Here is a 16,999-nt window from a genome sequence, read left to right on the forward strand (position 1 = left end):
AGAGAAAATGACATCAGAAGTGGCCACGCTGTCTCAAAAAGTCATAGGCACCTAAGCCACAAGCTCCTTGCCTAGCAGGCCCTGAGGCCAAGGGTGCTGGGTTGGCAAGGTGTCCTCCATCCACTCAGGGCAACTGTGAGACGTGCAGGTGGGCTTGGCCTTGCACCCACCCGGGCCAGCTCTCTGGTCCTCCTGACCCGACGATGGACTTCCTTCCCCAGGACCAGTTCACTTGCCCCGACGAGTACGAAGACCCCGTGGTCCTCTACGAGGCCATACAGTCCTTTGAGAAGAAAGTGGTCATCTGCCATGAGGGCGACCCGGCCTGGAGGGGCGCCGTGCTGGCCAACAAGGAGGAGCTGCTGACCCTGCGGCACGTGGTAGACGAGGGCACGGACGAGTACAAGGTCATCATGCTGCACAGGAGCTTCCTGAGCTTCAAGGTGATCAAGGTATGGGGCCCATCCTTCCCAGCTGGCACGAGCCTCCCATCTGGAGGGAATGTGAGAAGAAATAGGATGGATTGGCACCGATGCCCTCGCCCTGGGCCAGCATCCTCTGTCTAGACCCACAGTCCCAGGGTTGGGGGGCAGCATTGGCCAGCATGCAGGGCACCCCCGGGGCAGGTGGTGCATCTCCTCCAGGGCCCTTTCCCACCCAGAGAGCCGGTGCGCAGGTGACAGCTTTGGCAAGAAGTCCTGGTAGGCTAGACACACGTCGCTGAGGGTCAGGATCTAGCTTATTCTTTTTTTAAAAAATAAATTTATTTATTTATTTATTTATTTATTCATTCATTCATTCATTCATTCATTTTTGGCTGTGTGGGGTCTTTGTTGCTGTGCGCAGGCTTTCTCTAGCTGTGGCGAGCGGGGGCTACTCTTCGTTGCGGTGCGCGGGCTCCTCATTGTGGTGGCTTCTCTTGTTGCGGAGCATGGGCTCTAGGCACGTGGACTTCAGTAGTTGTGGTTCATGGGCTCAGTAGTTGTGGCTCGCGGGCTTAGTTGCTCCACGGCATGTGGGATCTTCCCGGACCAGGGCTCGAACCCGTGTCCCCTGCACTGGCAGGCGGATTCTTGACCACTGCGCCGCCAGGGAAGCCCCTAGCTTATTCTTAAAGACTTTACAGTTCTCTAAAATTCCAGACCTTCCTCTAATCACCTGTTCCTGAACCCAAGAACTCCCTTCCCAGAGATTCTCTTCTTCCTATAGCTTCAAACCACCGCGCTGAAACAAAGCCTTCCTTCCTTTTTATTTGATCTCTGTGGCCCCGTGAAAGTGGCATCACATCCACCTTACGGAGCTGTCATTCGGGCTTGACTATGAAAGCTTTAGGCCAAAGTATTGCAGTCCCAGGTACTCAGACCCAGAACCACCTTGCTGGCGGCCCCCGCCATCTGCTTTTCTCCCCGCGTCTTCCCTGCCCTGCAGGTGAACAGAGAGTGTGTCCGTGGCCTTTGGGCGGGGCAGCAGCAAGAGCTCATCTTCCTCCGCAACTGCAATCCTGAGCGCGGCAGCATCCAGAACCACAAGCAGGTCCTCCGGAACCTGATCAGTTCCTCCTGTGACCAGCCCCTGGGCTACCCCATGTACGTCTCCCCGCTCACCACCTCCTACCTAGGGACGCACAGGCAGCTGAGGAACGTCTGGAGCGGACCCGTCACCCTGGACAGCGTCAGGGCGTGGTTCCGAACCAAGTGGTTAAGGTGGGTCTTGACGACAAAGGCCGGTTATTTACCCGGGTGCTGGATGGGGCGGGGCTGCGACTCCAGGGCTTCTGGTTGGAATGTCACTGTCCATGGCTCTTTCCTCCTGAGATGAAAACTGCCGTGCCTAGGTGCGCCGCAGCACATCCTTTGTTTCATCAGATGAGTCTGTCTCCCTCCCCCTTCCATCCACGGGCTGAGACTTGGGCTTGAGTCCTTGCAGAACTGCCGAGGTTATGGATCTTTGGGAGTGTCTGTTGCACATCTTTCTCAAAGAACGGGGCTTGAGGGCTTCCCTGGTGGCGCAGTGGTTGAGAGTCCGCCTGCCGATGCAGGGGACACGGGTTTGTGCCCCGGGCCGGGAGGATCCCACATGCCACAGAGCAGCTGGGCCCGTGAGCCATGGCCGCTGAGCCTGCGCGTCCGGAGCCTGTGCTCCGCAACGGGAGAGGCCACAACAGTGAGAGGCCCACGTACCGCAAAAAAAGAAAGAAAAAGAAAAAAAAGAACGGGGCTTGAAATCCCTCCTCCCACCTGGCCCTCATCTCTCATCCCGTAAGTCTTCTCACCCCGTTGTAACGGTGTCCCTGGTGAGTTGGAGCGAATTCTAAGATGTTCTGTCTGAATCTGGCAGAGCTCCATGTCAGGCCCCAGAGCCGAGGGTCCCTGTGGCTGGTGGGACCTGCTGCTTCTTCATCCGGGCGTGGTGTATTCGGTTATCAGACTCTGAGGTTTGGGGAACGGAAGCCCCTCTCTCCACCTGCGTCACAGGTGTGCTGCTCACCTGGAGAGTCCAGTCTGCCATCCTGATTTGGACATGAACGTGATGGGGCGTTTAGGGCAATCAGAAATGTTTTGGTGAGAACCCTTGAAGCGTTTCTCCCTCTCACAGGGTGCGGAAGGACTGCGATGCCACCAGCCAGCCCGGCGCTGGCAACAGCGAGGATGCGGACGGCGGGGGCGCCCCACCCGTAGGCGGCAGCAGCGCCCCCAGTGGTGAGAGCCGGGAGAGCAGCTCGGAACAGCCCAGAAAGGATGGGAGCCGCCACCGGTCACCCCCTGAAGGGACAAGGACGACAGGTGGGTGCAGCGGGGGCTTCGTGTTACTGATAAGGCTCCTGTCGTCCCACTGGCCAACACTGTGGGTTGCGTTGTCGTTCTAACCTCTGAGAGCCCCTTTATGCAGGAAAAATCAGCTTTGGGACAAAAGATGCCCCAAATATACACGACTCTTATAGGTTCTACCCAGAAAACAACTCTCCATGTGTTAGATTCAGCATTTAACCTTTATCCATCTGTTTATCCATCACCTCAGCCAGCCAGCCAGCCAGCCATGTGTCTGTCCATTGGTCCAGCGGTCACTCCCTTCCACCCCACCTCTCACTCATTCAGTGCCTATGGCTCACGTGCCTCTGTGTCTGGCTGTGTTGTAGCTCTTGATCCATGATGGTGCCTTTGTCTGTCTGTGAGTTGAGCCGCCCTCTCCAAGTCTGTGGCGAGGCAGCCAGGCTCCTGCTCTCCGTTGCCCACTGTCTACAGCTCTCCCCTTCCTGCACTTACACCTGACATTTCAGAGCATAAGAAAAGAGGGAAGAAGGGTGCCAGCAGGTGCGGATGGAGGGGGTGGCTTTGTTCAAGTCTGGGCTGAGTTTAAAGTTTAAAAGCAGTTAGGCTCAACCAGATGGATGAAGTTCCAAAACCCCAGTCCACTGGGAGGAGGGGGCTGGCTTAGAAAAGACGACCCCAAGGGCCCTCAGAGGACGCGCCTGGGTGGATGTGGGAGAGACAGGTGCTTGGCCCTGGTTCCTGCTGGCACACTGGCGCTCAGCTTTGCCCTTCAAAACCTGTTAGTGGCTTCGCCTTTTGGCCTCAGTGCTTTTACCATCCAGAAGGATTCATTAAGTGCCTTTTTGTGCGTGTTCCCCTGCCAGCTCTGCGCCGAATGAGTAATGAGGAACGGTCCCTGTCTCCTGGAAGCAAGGCTGAGGATTTAACTGAAAAAGTGAGGATTTATATAAAGATGGGCAAGATGGCAGATAGATAGAGAGGCAGACAGATGATATGTAGAAGACAGATGATAGATGATAGATAGATGGATGGATGGATACATGATAGATAGAGATGAATCAGTAGATGATAGCTAGATAATAGAAGATAGATGAGAGATGGAAGGAAGGGAGGGAGGGAGGGAGAGGTAGATAGGTAGGTAGATGGGCAAAGTGATTGCCATTAGCTGCTTAGGGGGAAGAAGGCCCCCTTCCCCGCCCCGTGCCGTCTGCCCCAACCCCAAGCAGAGCAGTCGCCCAGCCAGAGGCCTCCAGTGTTGGGCTCTCAAGCCAGGAGTTTCTCATTGCTTAGTTAACAGTTGTTATCGCATGAGAATTTTAAGTTTCAAAATCACATAAAGTGATCTTCCAGATGGGAAAATGCAAGGTAGGTTCCAAATGGAGAAATTCCTGAGCACTTGGCACGTCTAACCAGGTGACTTGTTGGAACCAGAGGGAGGCTGGAGTCTGGGGGTTTCTGGCTGGCGGGGCTGCAGGCTTTTAAAGAGCCGAAGATGGGTGTGCTGGATGGGCTCTGACTCAGTGAGATGCCTCTTCCCTTTCGTAGAAGCGAAGCTGTGCCAGCGCTTGCGTGGCCTGGAAAGGGCCAGCGCTGCTTCCTGTCCTAAAATCCAGACCCCATAGGTTGTGAACGCCCCCCGCCCGCCCCCATTCACCGCCGGAGCCTGAGGCTGGGAGCAGTCACGGGCTTTCGTGGCAGATGTCGGAGCTGCATCTTCCAGAGCCCAAACCAGCTGTGCATTTTCCATCATTGGGCTTTTTTTTTTTTTTTTTTTTTTTTTTTGCGGTACGCGGGCCTCTCACTGTTGTGGGCTCTCCCGTTGCGGAGCACAGGCTCCGGACGCGCAGGCTCAGCGGCCATGGCTCACGGGCCCAGCTGCTCCGCGGCATGTGGGATCCTCCCGGACTGGGGCACGAACCTGTGTTCCCTGCATCGGCAGGCGGACTCTTAAGCACTGCGCCACGAGGGAAGCCCCGACAGTATTTTAACTTAGGACATTCTTCTGTTGAATAATGGCTTCCCATATCCCTCAGAACAAACCTGTATTCCTTTGCTAGGGCAGCTGTAAGAAAGTACCACAAACTCAGTGCCTTCAACAAAAGACTGTCTCACAGTTCTGGAGGCCAGAAGTCCAAAATCAAGGTGTTGGCAGGGTTGCTTCCTTCTGAGGCCGTGATGGCGAATGGGTCCCTGGACTCTCCTGGCTTCTGGTGGTTTGCTGGTGATCTTGGGTGTCCCTTCCCTTGTAGAAGCTTCATCCTGATCTCTGCCTTCATCTTCTCATGGCATTCTTCCTGTGTGCATGTCTGTGTCCAAATTTCCCCTTCTGATGAGGATGCCAGTCCCGTTGGATTAGGCCACCCTACTCCGCTACGACCCCCATCTTAACGAATGACACCTGCAACAGCCCTCTTTCCAAATAAGGTCACATCCTGAGGTTCCAGGGTTAGTACTTCAGCATATGAATTGGGGGGCCCAACTGGGCCCCCAGTGATGACCAGTATGCTGCGCCCTGTGGGAGTCCCCGGGGCCCAGGTGAAGGACCTGACTTCCTGGGCGGGGCATGACAGAGAAGCTTAGCCACGCAGCAATGATTGAGCCGCTCTCAAGGGTGAATGTGAACGAAATTCTAAGAACAGACTCTTGTTTTACTCACAGTGCCCAAGACTCAGTGCCCATAACTGGAGTCCCAGCTGCTCCCTCCCTCCCTGGGTCCCTGCTTCAGTCCCCAGCTGAGTATCCCCATCCTGGCCCTTGCCAGACTCTCAGAGGACTGGGATCCCAGGTGGGCACAGTGTGTGGGTGCCCAGCACCTCATGCCTGACTCGCGGGCCCTCACGCCCAACTGCCAGGAACTCACTATGCAGCCCTAAGTGCGGCCTGACAACCTGCAGACTTCTTGCTGGAAGGGGACTCGGCCCACTGGTGGAGGCTGGTGGTCTGCTTGCTGAGAGCAGTTAGGAATTTGTAACGAATCTGAATCCCAAATTGGACAGGAAGGCTATCTCTTCTATCCTATTTTTTTAATAGTTTAGTGTTTTACTTTGAAATTTTTTAAAGTACAGAAAAACTTCAAGAATAAGGCAATGAATACCTACATACATTTCATCTAGATTCAATAGTTAACATTTGATACATATAATTTCTCTCTTCTATCCTATTCTAAGGATTTGCACCACCACCTTTCAGATAACAATCAAAGACAAAGGAATAGTGTTGGGATAATGAACAGGGGAGGGAAATTTATATGGAATTTCAACCCAGGTTCTAAGGAGGTTTTCCCTAGAAACACTTCTAATGTGATAATGAAGTAACTGGCAAACTAAGTTAAACTATAGAATAGTAAGTAGCATAGATGTATTTAGCTTGGTTTCGTACTTGTTCCATTTGCAAAATTAACTTTTAAAAAATCAAGATCGACAAAAAAAACCCAAGAAAATCTGAAGCAGTGAAATCAGGGCAGGGGTTACCCCATCTTGCATGGAACACAGACCATTCCCCTCTGACACACAGATGGGTCTTTGTCCCTTTGTTACTGGAATGAGCTAAGTTCCCCCACTAAGTACGGGTGGTCTCTCCAACATCAAAATCGCTGTCTTGCGGATGAATGTGGACTGTTCTGGGGCAGCAATCAGCGTTACAGCATAAATCACCAACAGATGTTTGGCCTTGCCAAGCTCTGAATAAACTAACAAATCACCAGCTCTGTTCTTAATTCTGATTCGTCAGGGTCCCTTTCTCCCTCTTTCTTCTTCTATAAGGGTAACATACTCAGCTCTTCAGCAGGGACCGTTCAGATGGGCCCCATCCCCGGGTGGGAGCCCCATATGCCAGGGAGCTGCCTGCACTCGCCCAGGGAGCCTGATCCCAGTCCCACTCTGTGAGCAGCACTGCGGGGGGAGCACCCCGATTCCTCAGCAGACGGGCAGGAGGGAGCCAGGTGGGGACCCCAGTGCCCTCTGGAAACGGGCACCCACCGTCACAGTGGGCACATGGCAGTAAGGTCAACGTGAGGCAGGAGGGCCCTTTCGGCCAGTCCGCCGCTGTGGGAGGGGCAGGGCTCTAGAGGGGACCCGGGGAATGTCCACAGTAACATCTGTGCCCTAAGGAGTTATCTCGCAAAAGACGTGTCACTCTCACGTGTTCCCACAGACAGACATAAATATTTCAGAATCACCGGGTGCCCGGTTAATCACTTGGGTATTTGGGGTGAGGTGACATTCCTTGGGGGTACCCACCCTGCAGCTCCCTCTATTTTTACCCATTGAATGTAACTGTAGCCACTCCTGGAGACACGTCAGTAGGGCAACTGGTAGCACCGTGACGTCACCAGCTGCCCCCTTCAAAATAATATTTTATTTATTTTTATTATTTATTTGTTTATTTATTAATTTTGGCTGTGTTGGGTCTTTGTTTCTGTGCGAGGGCTTTCTCTAGTTGCGGCGAGCGAGGGCCACTCTTCATCGCGGTGCGCGGGCTTCTCACTGTCACGGCCTCTCTTGTTGTGGAGCACAGGCTTCAGACACGCGCAGGCTCAGTAGTTGTGGCTCACGGGCCTAATTGCTCCGCGGCATGTGGGATCTTTCCGGACCAGGGCTCAAACCCGTGTCCCCTGCATTGGGAGGTGGATTCTCAACCACTGCACCACCAGGGAAGCCCTATTTTTTATTTTTTTAAACTGAAGTACAGTTGATTTACAAATGTGTTAATTTCTGTACAGCAAAGTGATTTGATTAAACATAGATATACATTCTTTTTCATATTCTTTTCCATTATGGTTTATCATAGGCTACTGAATATAGTTCTCTGTGCTGCCCAGTAGGACCTTGTGGTTCAAATTATATTTTAAAATTAGACCCTGGTGAGTACTGAGGCTTAAGTTAAGGAACTCAGCGTTCCAGCAAGCTCAAGGCTCCTCCACCCACCTAGTCTCTAAAGCCACAGAGGTAAGTCAGGCAAAAGACAGGCACTTTAAGCCTGCCTTCCTCCAGAGATGTGCCAGGACCAAATCCTTGGGCAGTCCAGTCCCTTGTGTCCAAAATGGCCTTGTTTTTCTCTCTCTTTTTTTTTAGATTTAGGCCAGGGTGGATATATGTATATGTATAACTGAATCACTTTGCTGTACACCTGAAACTAACACAACATTTATAAATCAACTAGGCTCCAATAAAAAATAAAATAAAGGCCTCATCTCAGCAAGTCTCAGCAAGAGCTGGGCCAGGAAGGACCCCTGAGGGCAGGGACAACTGGCCAAAGGGAGCTGGGAGCCCTGACAGACATGGGAACCCGGGCCGTGCATGCCCGAGTTGGGCTGGGGAGGGCTTCCTCTCAAAGACCTTGATCTTAAGGGAAAACTTTTCTAGAAAAAAAAGGCCACAGCATGTGGCTCAACCCTTTTTTCCTCTTTCAAAGGCAGCTAAACATGATGCAAACCTACATGCTTTCCCTTCAACACTGCTTATCAGAGGAGCCCGGGAACCCAGTCCTGAAGCAGGGACAAGATGGGATTTGCCTGATGAGGCCACGTTATGGGTTTGCCCAGGACAGGGGCTCCCAGGGACGAGGGACTTCGGTGCGGAACCCAGGACAGGCCTGGGCAAACCGACAGACAGGCCCATCGCCCTGGCCTCTGGCCCACACCAATACCCCCGCCCCATCCTTCAGTTCTCAGGCCTCAGTGGAGCCCCAAGCTGGGCTCCCAGCCCTCCATCCCAGCCCAGAAGGTGGGAGGCCAGCCTGGGTCCCTCGGGCCCCGCAGAGCAGCCTGCCTGCCTCACCACGCAGACACTGACATTGGCAGCTGCCTGCCACGGCAAGCTGGTCTGTTCTGCTTTTTTTTTTTTAAATCCCCCTTTTTAGAAATCTCTGGTTGACTAGATAAGTGACTTTTTGAATGCCCTTGCTTTTTCCCTTCTTTCTCTTTAATTCCCACACTTATGTGTTGTTGTTGTTTTTTAAATTAATTTATGGTTGGTTTACGATGTCGTGTTAATTTCAGGTGCACGGCAAAGCGATTCCGTTATCCATATATATATATCCGTTCTTTTTCAGATTCTTTTCCACATGGGTTATTACAGGCTATTGAGTAGAGTTCCCTGTGCTCTACAGTAGGTCCTTGTCGTTTACCTATTTTGCTCTGCTTTCCTTTAAAGGCAGGAGAAAAGGCAGGACTCAGTCCGTCCAGGCCCCCAGGGCCTTAAGCCAAACGCCACCCATCCTGCGCTCGTCCGGCCCCATCGTGGACAGCCACCCGGCCTTCCTGAAGACGTCCACGTCGGTCCACGAGCTGGCCCGGCGGCTCTCAGGCAGCCGGCTGTCCCCGTGCACCTCGGCGGCGTCCCTGCACTCCCAGCCCCCGCCTGTCCCCGCTGCTGGCCACCTGAGCGTCCGCGAGCGGGCCGAGGCCCTCATCAGGTCCAGCCTGGGCTCGTCCACCAGCTCCACCCTCAGCTTCCTCTTTGGCAAGAGGAGCTTCTCGAGCGTCCTGGTCATTTCCGGGCTGTCTGCCGCCGAGGGGGGCAACACCAGCGACACCCAGTCCTCCAGCAGTGTCAACATCACCCTGGGCCCCTCGGCCAGGACCACCAGCCAGCCCGCACGGGTAAGGGGCTCGGGGGATGGGGGGCACTCCTGGCCGATGATCCCGGTCCCCCGGGCCTGCAGGCTCCCATCACCTCCCCTGTAGGGTTCCCAGAGTAACAAACAGGCAACGAGACGGGAGCTGTACTGGCCACGCTTGGAAGCGGACAGGATGCATCACACGTGTCCCGTAATGATAACGCCCAGGCAGGCGATGGAGGGAGCCGGTGTCAGAGTCCCCTTCGCCCTGAACCCAGGATGTCGGGGGCGGGGGGCATGTTCTCCACGGGTGCAGACAGAACCTTCTCTTTCCACATTCCTCTGGCTGAGGGAGAGGAAAGGACGCACATCAGCACTGCAGGCAGTTCACCATCAGTTCCGAGCCACCAGATTTTACGGTGGTTCCCGAGATGGCCTTCTACTTTGACGCAGTTAAATGTTAGTTTTGAGGACTTTGCCCAAATACACGGTCCCTTATCGAGAATCCCAAGCTGGCTGGCGTTGGATGAATAACTGGGCTTCACAAGTTAAGTACGTAAGTAAACACCCAGCCGCTCTCTTCTGTACTGTGGCGGGGAGGGAGAAATCGGAGACGTTAAGGCAAAAGCCGGCATCAGGCTGGAGACTTCCACGCTCCGTTTGAACGTTCACACGCCGTCCTGCCCGCGGCGGGGCAGAGCCACAGGCTGCTGGCCTCCTGGTTCTGGGCATGGGTGTTTGGAGGTGGATGCTGGGGGCTCTGCCCTTACCCTCTTCCCAAAGGGAGAAGCCCTACAGGCCGGCGCCTCCCCCCGCCCACAGGAGAAGCCATACAGTGGCACCTCCAGCCACCTTGAAACCGGGCCGGCATGCACCACCTTAAGAGCCACGGCGTTGCAGCAACGGTGTGCTGGCCTTCAGGGCAGGGTTATGAGCATCCTGGAGCCCCCGGTTACTTTAGGAGTTTACGTTAGATAGCTAAACATAAACAAACTTCCCTTTTTTCATTTCCTCAGTAACGGTGCACAAAGTATGGCAGCTCTCTGCCACCCCCAATGTGTATTTAAGACAGTCTGTGGATGCAGCTCTGGAATTTTGGCAAATTCTCTCTCCCACAGGGATGGCTGGGTCCTTGGGACCATGTGCAGCCACAATAAAAAGGCCTCGGTATTACTCTTTGGCATCAAACCTGCAGGACTGAGCAGCTGTGCAGGACTAAATGTATATGAAGTGACATTGACCCAAACTCAGGAAACCCAGGCTCACAAGTGACCTCTTGCCCAAGGTCATGTTTTTCCAGGTTACCCGAGAAGAGGTCCCTGTGTGCAGAGGCGCCTCCCTCTGCCTGTGGCTCGGGCTGCATGCTCTGTCCTCAAAGACCCCCCCTCTTTGGTCCTCTGTAACTAGACCTGACTTTAGACTCTGACCCCAGCTTCCTGCCACACTGCCGGCTGGTACCTACAGCCGTGGGGTGGTCATCAGGGGAAGCAATCACCTTTGCTGAGCCATCACTTGTTGCTTCTGTTTTCTCTTTGGAAGCACTTTTCCGAGCCGTGCGAACCCACGGAGGCCACCGAGCAGGGGCTGCTTCGAGATCGCCACGTGGCCGAGAACCTGCGGGTGACGTGCAGAAGAGCAAGCCAGGAGGACATGGGTCTGGACGACACGGCCTCCCAGCAGAGCGCTTCCGACGAGCAGTAGCTGAGCTGGGGCTGGAGGAGCCACGCCGTCGGGGAGGGACGCAAGCCCGCCCAGCTTCTCCCCTGCACTCCCCCAAACTAAACAGCGCAAAGAATGAGAGCCAGGAGATCCATCCTGTGGAAGATGAGTGCTGTGTACAAAACAGAATAACTTGATCTCAGGTTCTTGAAAAATATCTCACGTGATAAACACAAACCTTGACACCAGGCCTCCCTCCTGCTCTGGCACTCGCGGCCCCAGAGAGGCGGGACGCGGGAAGCACCCCTCCCAGAACTGGAAAATTCAAATAAAAGCCATGTTAACATCTTAAGACAACACAAGTAGAGCACATAAATAACTCCTTCCGGTCCTGATGAAAATAAGACAGCTGCATGCTAAACGACTGGCATTTTGTATGTCACTGTTACTGTGAAAATGAGGCGGACAGCAGTGCGTATCACACCATCAGCGTGCTGATGTTCAGTCTACATATAGAGAAACATCTCACTTATTTATAATATTTATGCAGATGTTAAGTATAAACCAGTGACAGCTTTACTGCAAAAAAAATGTGATAGTGCATACAGTCACGTCCAAAGTATCCTGTGAAAGGAGCCAACCATCCCCAGCAACGTGAGTGCAGAAGTCTAGTTGAGGCAGGTCACGGAGGGCCACCTAGGAATGATGCTAACTGCAGTCACAGCAACGTCCTGCAGGAAGCCAGGCCCCGTCTCACCCAGCGCTGTGTGCTTCCCAGGAATGCACGCCTGTTTCCAAGCCAAGCAATCCTTACCATGTCACAGGACATTTGCACATACCTTTGTTTTTGGAAGTAAAATGTTTACAGTTATTGCTGTGTCCAGTTGTTTGAGTTCTGCTGAAACTTGTCACTTCTAAAAAAAACAAAAAACAACAAAAAAAATATATCCTTCACTGTAAGAATGACATTCAGGCAACTTCTTTTTAAAAAAAAAATTTATTTTTTATTGAAGTATAGTTGATTTACAATGTTGTGTTAGTTTCAGGTGTACAGCAAAGTGATTCAGTTATATATATGTTCTTTTTCAGATTCTTTTTTTTAATTGAAGTATAGTTGATTTATAATGCTGTAGGCAAATTCTGAGACAGCTTTTCTCATCTGAAGATTTCCATCAGGTAGAGCAGAAACCTGGCTTCTTCCTGACGTGAGAGAGGAAGAAGGGGTCGCAGAACAGAGTCCATGGAGAATATCATCCCTGACCTGGCGAACCATCACTTTTGGAAAGACCTAAATAGTTAGGGATACTCAATTTGGAAACAGTCACACAAATTTCTTAAAGGTACCTGGGGTTTGGAAGTGTAGGCAGAGGGGAGGTTATTGCAGAGAATTCCTTACCCCTTGGAAGTAGATGGTAATATTCTTTTTTTTTTAATAAAATAAGAATTAGAAATTAATAACAGTAGGTAGACTCTGTATAATCGGAGACACAGTGCATGATTCTCAAATCAGCAATGCCTGGAGGTGCACTCCTGCTTATTTCTGATGGATTTGCAGATGTCTGTCTAAAGAGAAGCTGATATAGCCTCACCGCAGTCCTCTAAGTCGGCTCAAGCAAACCTGGCTGGCAGTTCCCGAAATTCTTTTGGGCAACATTGCAGCCAAGCCCTCAGGACTGAAGAGCAGCCTTGAGCTGTGAGTGTGGCCTCCCCATAGAGGGTGGCCACTTGAATTAGGTAAGACAATGACCCACGCCCAGCAGCATTCAGACTGGGCACTCCTCGGGCCTCCACAAGTAAGAAACACAGAGTCACCGCTTCCCCAGCAAGTGAGAGCTGCTCAAAGAATTGGGAGAGCAGTCTGCAGGGACAGCGCAATGCAGGTGAGAAGGGAGACACGATGCGGGTGCTCCTGCCACCAGAGATTTGAGAGTTGCTTTTCCGACTGCTTATCCTGCTGCTCTGGCAGCCTTTTGGGACGCAGTGGGAAAAGGAAAGGTGTATTTACCCACATCGGGGCCAGACTCCTCAGATAGGGATGCCACCCTTTGCGTTGTCTACGGCAGTAAAGCCACCTGAGTGTACACTCTGAGCGTGTGCACACGTAGACCCACGGGTGAGATCATGGCTGGATCCCCTCCAGGATTCTTAATGGGCTGTCAACAACACGGTCACGTGATTTTTTTCCAGTGTTGCAAACAACTTTTATATTTACAACTCATGAGCTTGTTAATCTGATCTTCAGCGAGTCAACTGTTTATCAGAGCGTATTCCTTGCAAAATATTGTATTATTAGCCCCCATTTAGAGGAGATTTTCCGAAGGTGACATTTCTTGCTGGAGTTATTCACCTGTTCTGCCAGAACAGAGCTAAAGAGTTATTTATTTTCTACATTTGGACACTGAACAAAACTGCTTCTCCTCTAAAGATAATATAAAGACTGTAGAGCTTGGTTTTATATAAATCACGTGGCTAATCTGGCACTGATTTTAATTTCTGCCCTGTGTGTTAAAGCCATCTGCCTGGCAAGTCATTTTCTAAAACCGCTTGGTGCACTGACCTCTCCTGGCCCATGAAACGGGCATCGCAAGGCCTGTTCCCCAAGCCCTCTTCTCAAGCCTGCTCCACTTTCCTACTGTTTTGTCCCAAGTCATAAGCACCTGCCATCAGCTGCCCCCAGCGCCCCTACTCCCACGCGGTCTTCCCAGACACAGCATTCATTCTACGAACACGGAGACAGACGGAGAAGGAGGGGGCGAGGCCCATCCCACTTTCCTGGGCTACCATAGCTCCCCGCCCCGCACCTGACGCACTTACGGCTTGACGGTGCCCTCTTCCTCTCAGCCACCACAGTCAGAGAGGTGACAGTCCGTGACTTTAAAGGACCATCTCCCTGACACCTGCCAATTCAGAGAAGAAAAGAAACTATTTGGGGGACTTCCCTGGCGGTCCAGTGGTTAGGGCCCCAGGTTCGATCCCTGGTCAGGGAACTAAGATCCCACATGCCCCTCGGCTTGGCCAAAAAAACCCCATTTTTAAAAATACTGTGTGTGTCCTGCCCCTAGGTTCTTCAGAACCTTTTTTTTTTTTTAGATTCCATATATATGTGTTAGCATACGGTATTTGTCTTTCTCCTTCTGACTTGCTTCCTGCACTGTCCGCTGCCCCAGGGCCCAGCTCACGGGGCACCTCGCTCCACAGATGCCCGGACCGGTCAGAGGTCACATTCAAGGGCACACCCGGCATTAGCACCAGCTGGGTTTGTAGCTAAGGCTAAAAACATCCTGGTAATTCATAGGTCTTCACCAAAACTGGCCTAAAGACACTGAACTGGTTATCGTCATTGTGTACCATCAGCCCCTGGGAGGGCAGCTGTTACCCTCTGTGAGCTCTGGGGCTTCAGTGGTCTGTCCCACGGGGCCCTGCCCGGGCTGCACCTTCTCTCTCTGCACCATCTTCCCTGCAGCCCGGGCCCCGGCCCCGGGCGCTCCCCAGGGGATCACGAGGACGCCTGAGGGTGGTTTCCCTTCAGGCTGTGGCGACGCCTTCCTTTGACAGCACTCACTTCCCTCTTTTCTGGGAGGGAGACAGGGCCCAGGAAGGTTTGCGAACTTGTCTAAATGAACGGGGCCAAAGTGCAGCTCTGATGTGAAGCCCTGCTGGGTACCCAGCGCTACCAACATTTCTACTGACTGCTCGTCCCTCCCACGCAAGGACCCACATGCGTGCGATCATCACATCTACCTTTATTTTATTAAGCAATAAGCAAACAGATAAACAATAAGAGATGGGGAGGGGGAGGACCGAAAATGGCTTTTCTTGAAATACGGATTTTTTAAAAATCAAGTAACTGTTATCACTCTAAGTTGCAGGAGACTTCAGCTGCTCCTGGAGAGGGATATAATTTTCCTGACATGCAAAACTGATTAGGCAGTGAACTCTTTTCTCCCCCTTCCCTGAACACATTTATAAACTTCCATCAATGGGGGCAAATTCCATCTAATACTCCGAAAACCATTTCTCATTGCATAATTTACCCAAATCATATGCACAACTGCAAGAGGAAACAAACAGAAATCTCTCAGCATAAATAAGCCACAGTGGATTGTTAATCTTGTAAAGTCAATCCAGCATTAAGGCTAATTTGATCTTTTAAACATTTTATGGAAAACAGCTGTCAGGCTTTCTTTGGCAAAGCCTCCAAGATTTCATAAACCCAAAGGCCAAAAACCTGGACAGGCAGGGAACTCAGGCTCCTCTCCAAGTGATGTGTTCACGCGCAGAAAAGCAGCGACAAGTCATCTTCACTTCCGGCCACTCTGCACACACGTCACAATCTCTGGCAGAAGGTGGTTTCTGTTTTCCTTGGTGACCTGTGGGAAGAAGCAAGAAAGCGGGCTTCAGAGTCCCTTTCTTTTCCTTCAGTTACCTACTCTGCCATGTAATATTCTAAAAGAAGAGCCTGAAAGGTGAGGTGTGTTTTAGGAAGTGTGACGCAGGTGAGGTACAACCAAGGGAGGAAGCCCAGGTCCTCCAGAGCGCTCTGAAAACCGGGCCGGTGCACTCGAATCCCACCACCAGCTTCTGTGAAGCTGCAGCTCAAACAGTGAAAGTGGGTTTTGATGACGGAAGGATTTTTAACTGGAAAAGGGCTATGAATTGAATCCTGGGAGGGATGATGGGAATGCAGGCTGGGACATGGCCCCTGAGCTCAGCCTGACCTGGACAGAAGGATGCCTGAGTGAAGCCAGGAGAACCTGTGCTTCAGGTGGGCACCGGCCCTCCAGGTGGGCCCACTGAGAGCGGCCCCACTGGCGCTGGGTCACAGCCAGGATTCTGGGATGCTCTGAAGGTCAGTAATCTACTCACCCCTCCGTGAGCTTAGCAAATCTGCACGTTGCAAGAAACCCCTGACACCAGTCAACCCTGTATCTGAATGATGAGGAAGCAGAAGCCCAGAGAAGAGCAGGGCTTTTCCTGAGATCTCGGAGGTAGCGGGGGCGCAGTGCAGACTAGAACACAGGCCCCTGCATCCCGGTGTGCTACCTCTATAATCAACAGTTACAAAAACAAACAAAACTAAGTTTATTGAAGCTCTCTCCGATGATCTGTTATATTTTTCTTTCTGTCACTACCACAGGCCCACGGAGTACAACTCGAGCATCCAGACGCCCCCAGGGAGCTGGGTGGGGGCTGCGCCCCGAGCACGGGGGGGCCACCTCTCTCCCATCACCAGTGCCTTCCTCGGCGGCCCGCACAACATTCAGCGCACTCTGCTGGTGGGCAAGGTGCTGGGGATGGCGAGACTCAGACCAGGACCTTGACCTCATGAGGCCCGCAGACCAGACGGGGGGCAGACGTGGGCAGCAGTGAGAGCAGGGTTGCAGAGGGTCCCTAAGAGAGTCTGGAAGGCACGGGGAGCTGGGGGGCCGGGAAAGGCTTCCGCAGGCGGTTATGCCCGAGCTGCATCCGACAGGTGGACGCCGGGAGAAGGGCACCGGCAGAGAGAAGGGCCGAGCAGAGAATCACGCGGAGAGGAGGTGCGTGCGGCTGGAAAGCCTTGAGCAGGTCGGGGTGCGTGGTCTCCGAGAGGAGACGGGCCTGGTCCCACTACAGGCCCTCCCCCCCCGCGGGGGGCAGGGGCCCCGGCACGGGAGGTGAACGCGTGTCTGGAGGAAACACGCGGTGGACCTCACCGCCTGGGGCCCCTGCATCCCACATCCTTCTTGCAAGAGTGCGGCGCCTCTGCCGCGCCAGAGCTGCCCACGGCCCCGGGGACCTCCTGACCGTCTGAGTCCCGAAAGGACGGAGCCAGGCGGCGGAGGCCGGGCCACTGACGGTGGTGTCCGAGGACGCCGCCCACCGGACCCCCGGCAGCCCTGGCTCCACCGAAAGGAGGACCATCCGCCCCGTCTTCGCCTTGATGACAAACTGCCCAGCCGCATGAGGCCTCGTCGCCGTTCTGGCTTACACTGGCCCGAGCCCATTCTTGCGGAGAGCATCCGAGGGAGCCC

General features: G+C 53.1%; 2 protein-coding genes across 6 annotated transcripts in view; one reads left to right on the plus strand and one right to left on the minus strand.

The window, feature by feature from the left end:
* Window positions 1-11,988, plus strand: part of PCNX2 (pecanex 2) — a 295,243-nt gene extending 283,255 nt beyond the window's left edge. For 4 of the 5 annotated variants that reach the window (XM_082645603.1, XM_082645599.1, XM_082645602.1 and 1 more), the window contains 5 exons: window positions 222-452; window positions 1,429-1,703; window positions 2,596-2,783; window positions 8,924-9,372; window positions 10,869-11,161. In XM_082645603.1, the coding sequence (XP_082501729.1) occupies window positions 222-452; window positions 1,429-1,703; window positions 2,596-2,783; window positions 8,924-9,372; window positions 10,869-11,030 (1,305 nt within the window). In that variant the 3' untranslated portion in view covers window positions 11,031-11,161. Of the gene's footprint in view, window positions 1-221; window positions 453-1,428; window positions 1,704-2,595; window positions 2,784-8,923; window positions 9,373-10,868 lie in introns of all 5 variants that reach the window. The other variant, XM_082645600.1, reaches the window with a different exon arrangement.
* Window positions 11,989-14,711: 2,723 nt separating this feature from the next.
* Window positions 14,712-16,999, minus strand: part of NTPCR (nucleoside-triphosphatase, cancer-related) — a 37,437-nt gene continuing 35,149 nt past the window's right edge. The window contains exon 5 of the mRNA XM_082645646.1: window positions 14,712-15,358. Coding sequence (XP_082501772.1) covers window positions 15,290-15,358 — 69 coding nt within the window. The 3' untranslated portion in view covers window positions 14,712-15,289. The remainder of the gene's footprint in view (window positions 15,359-16,999) is intronic.

The sequence above is a fragment of the Mesoplodon mirus genome (genome assembly GCF_964341445.2).
Source record: "Mesoplodon mirus genome assembly, chromosome: 2".
NCBI lineage: Eukaryota > Metazoa > Chordata > Mammalia > Artiodactyla > Ziphiidae > Mesoplodon > Mesoplodon mirus.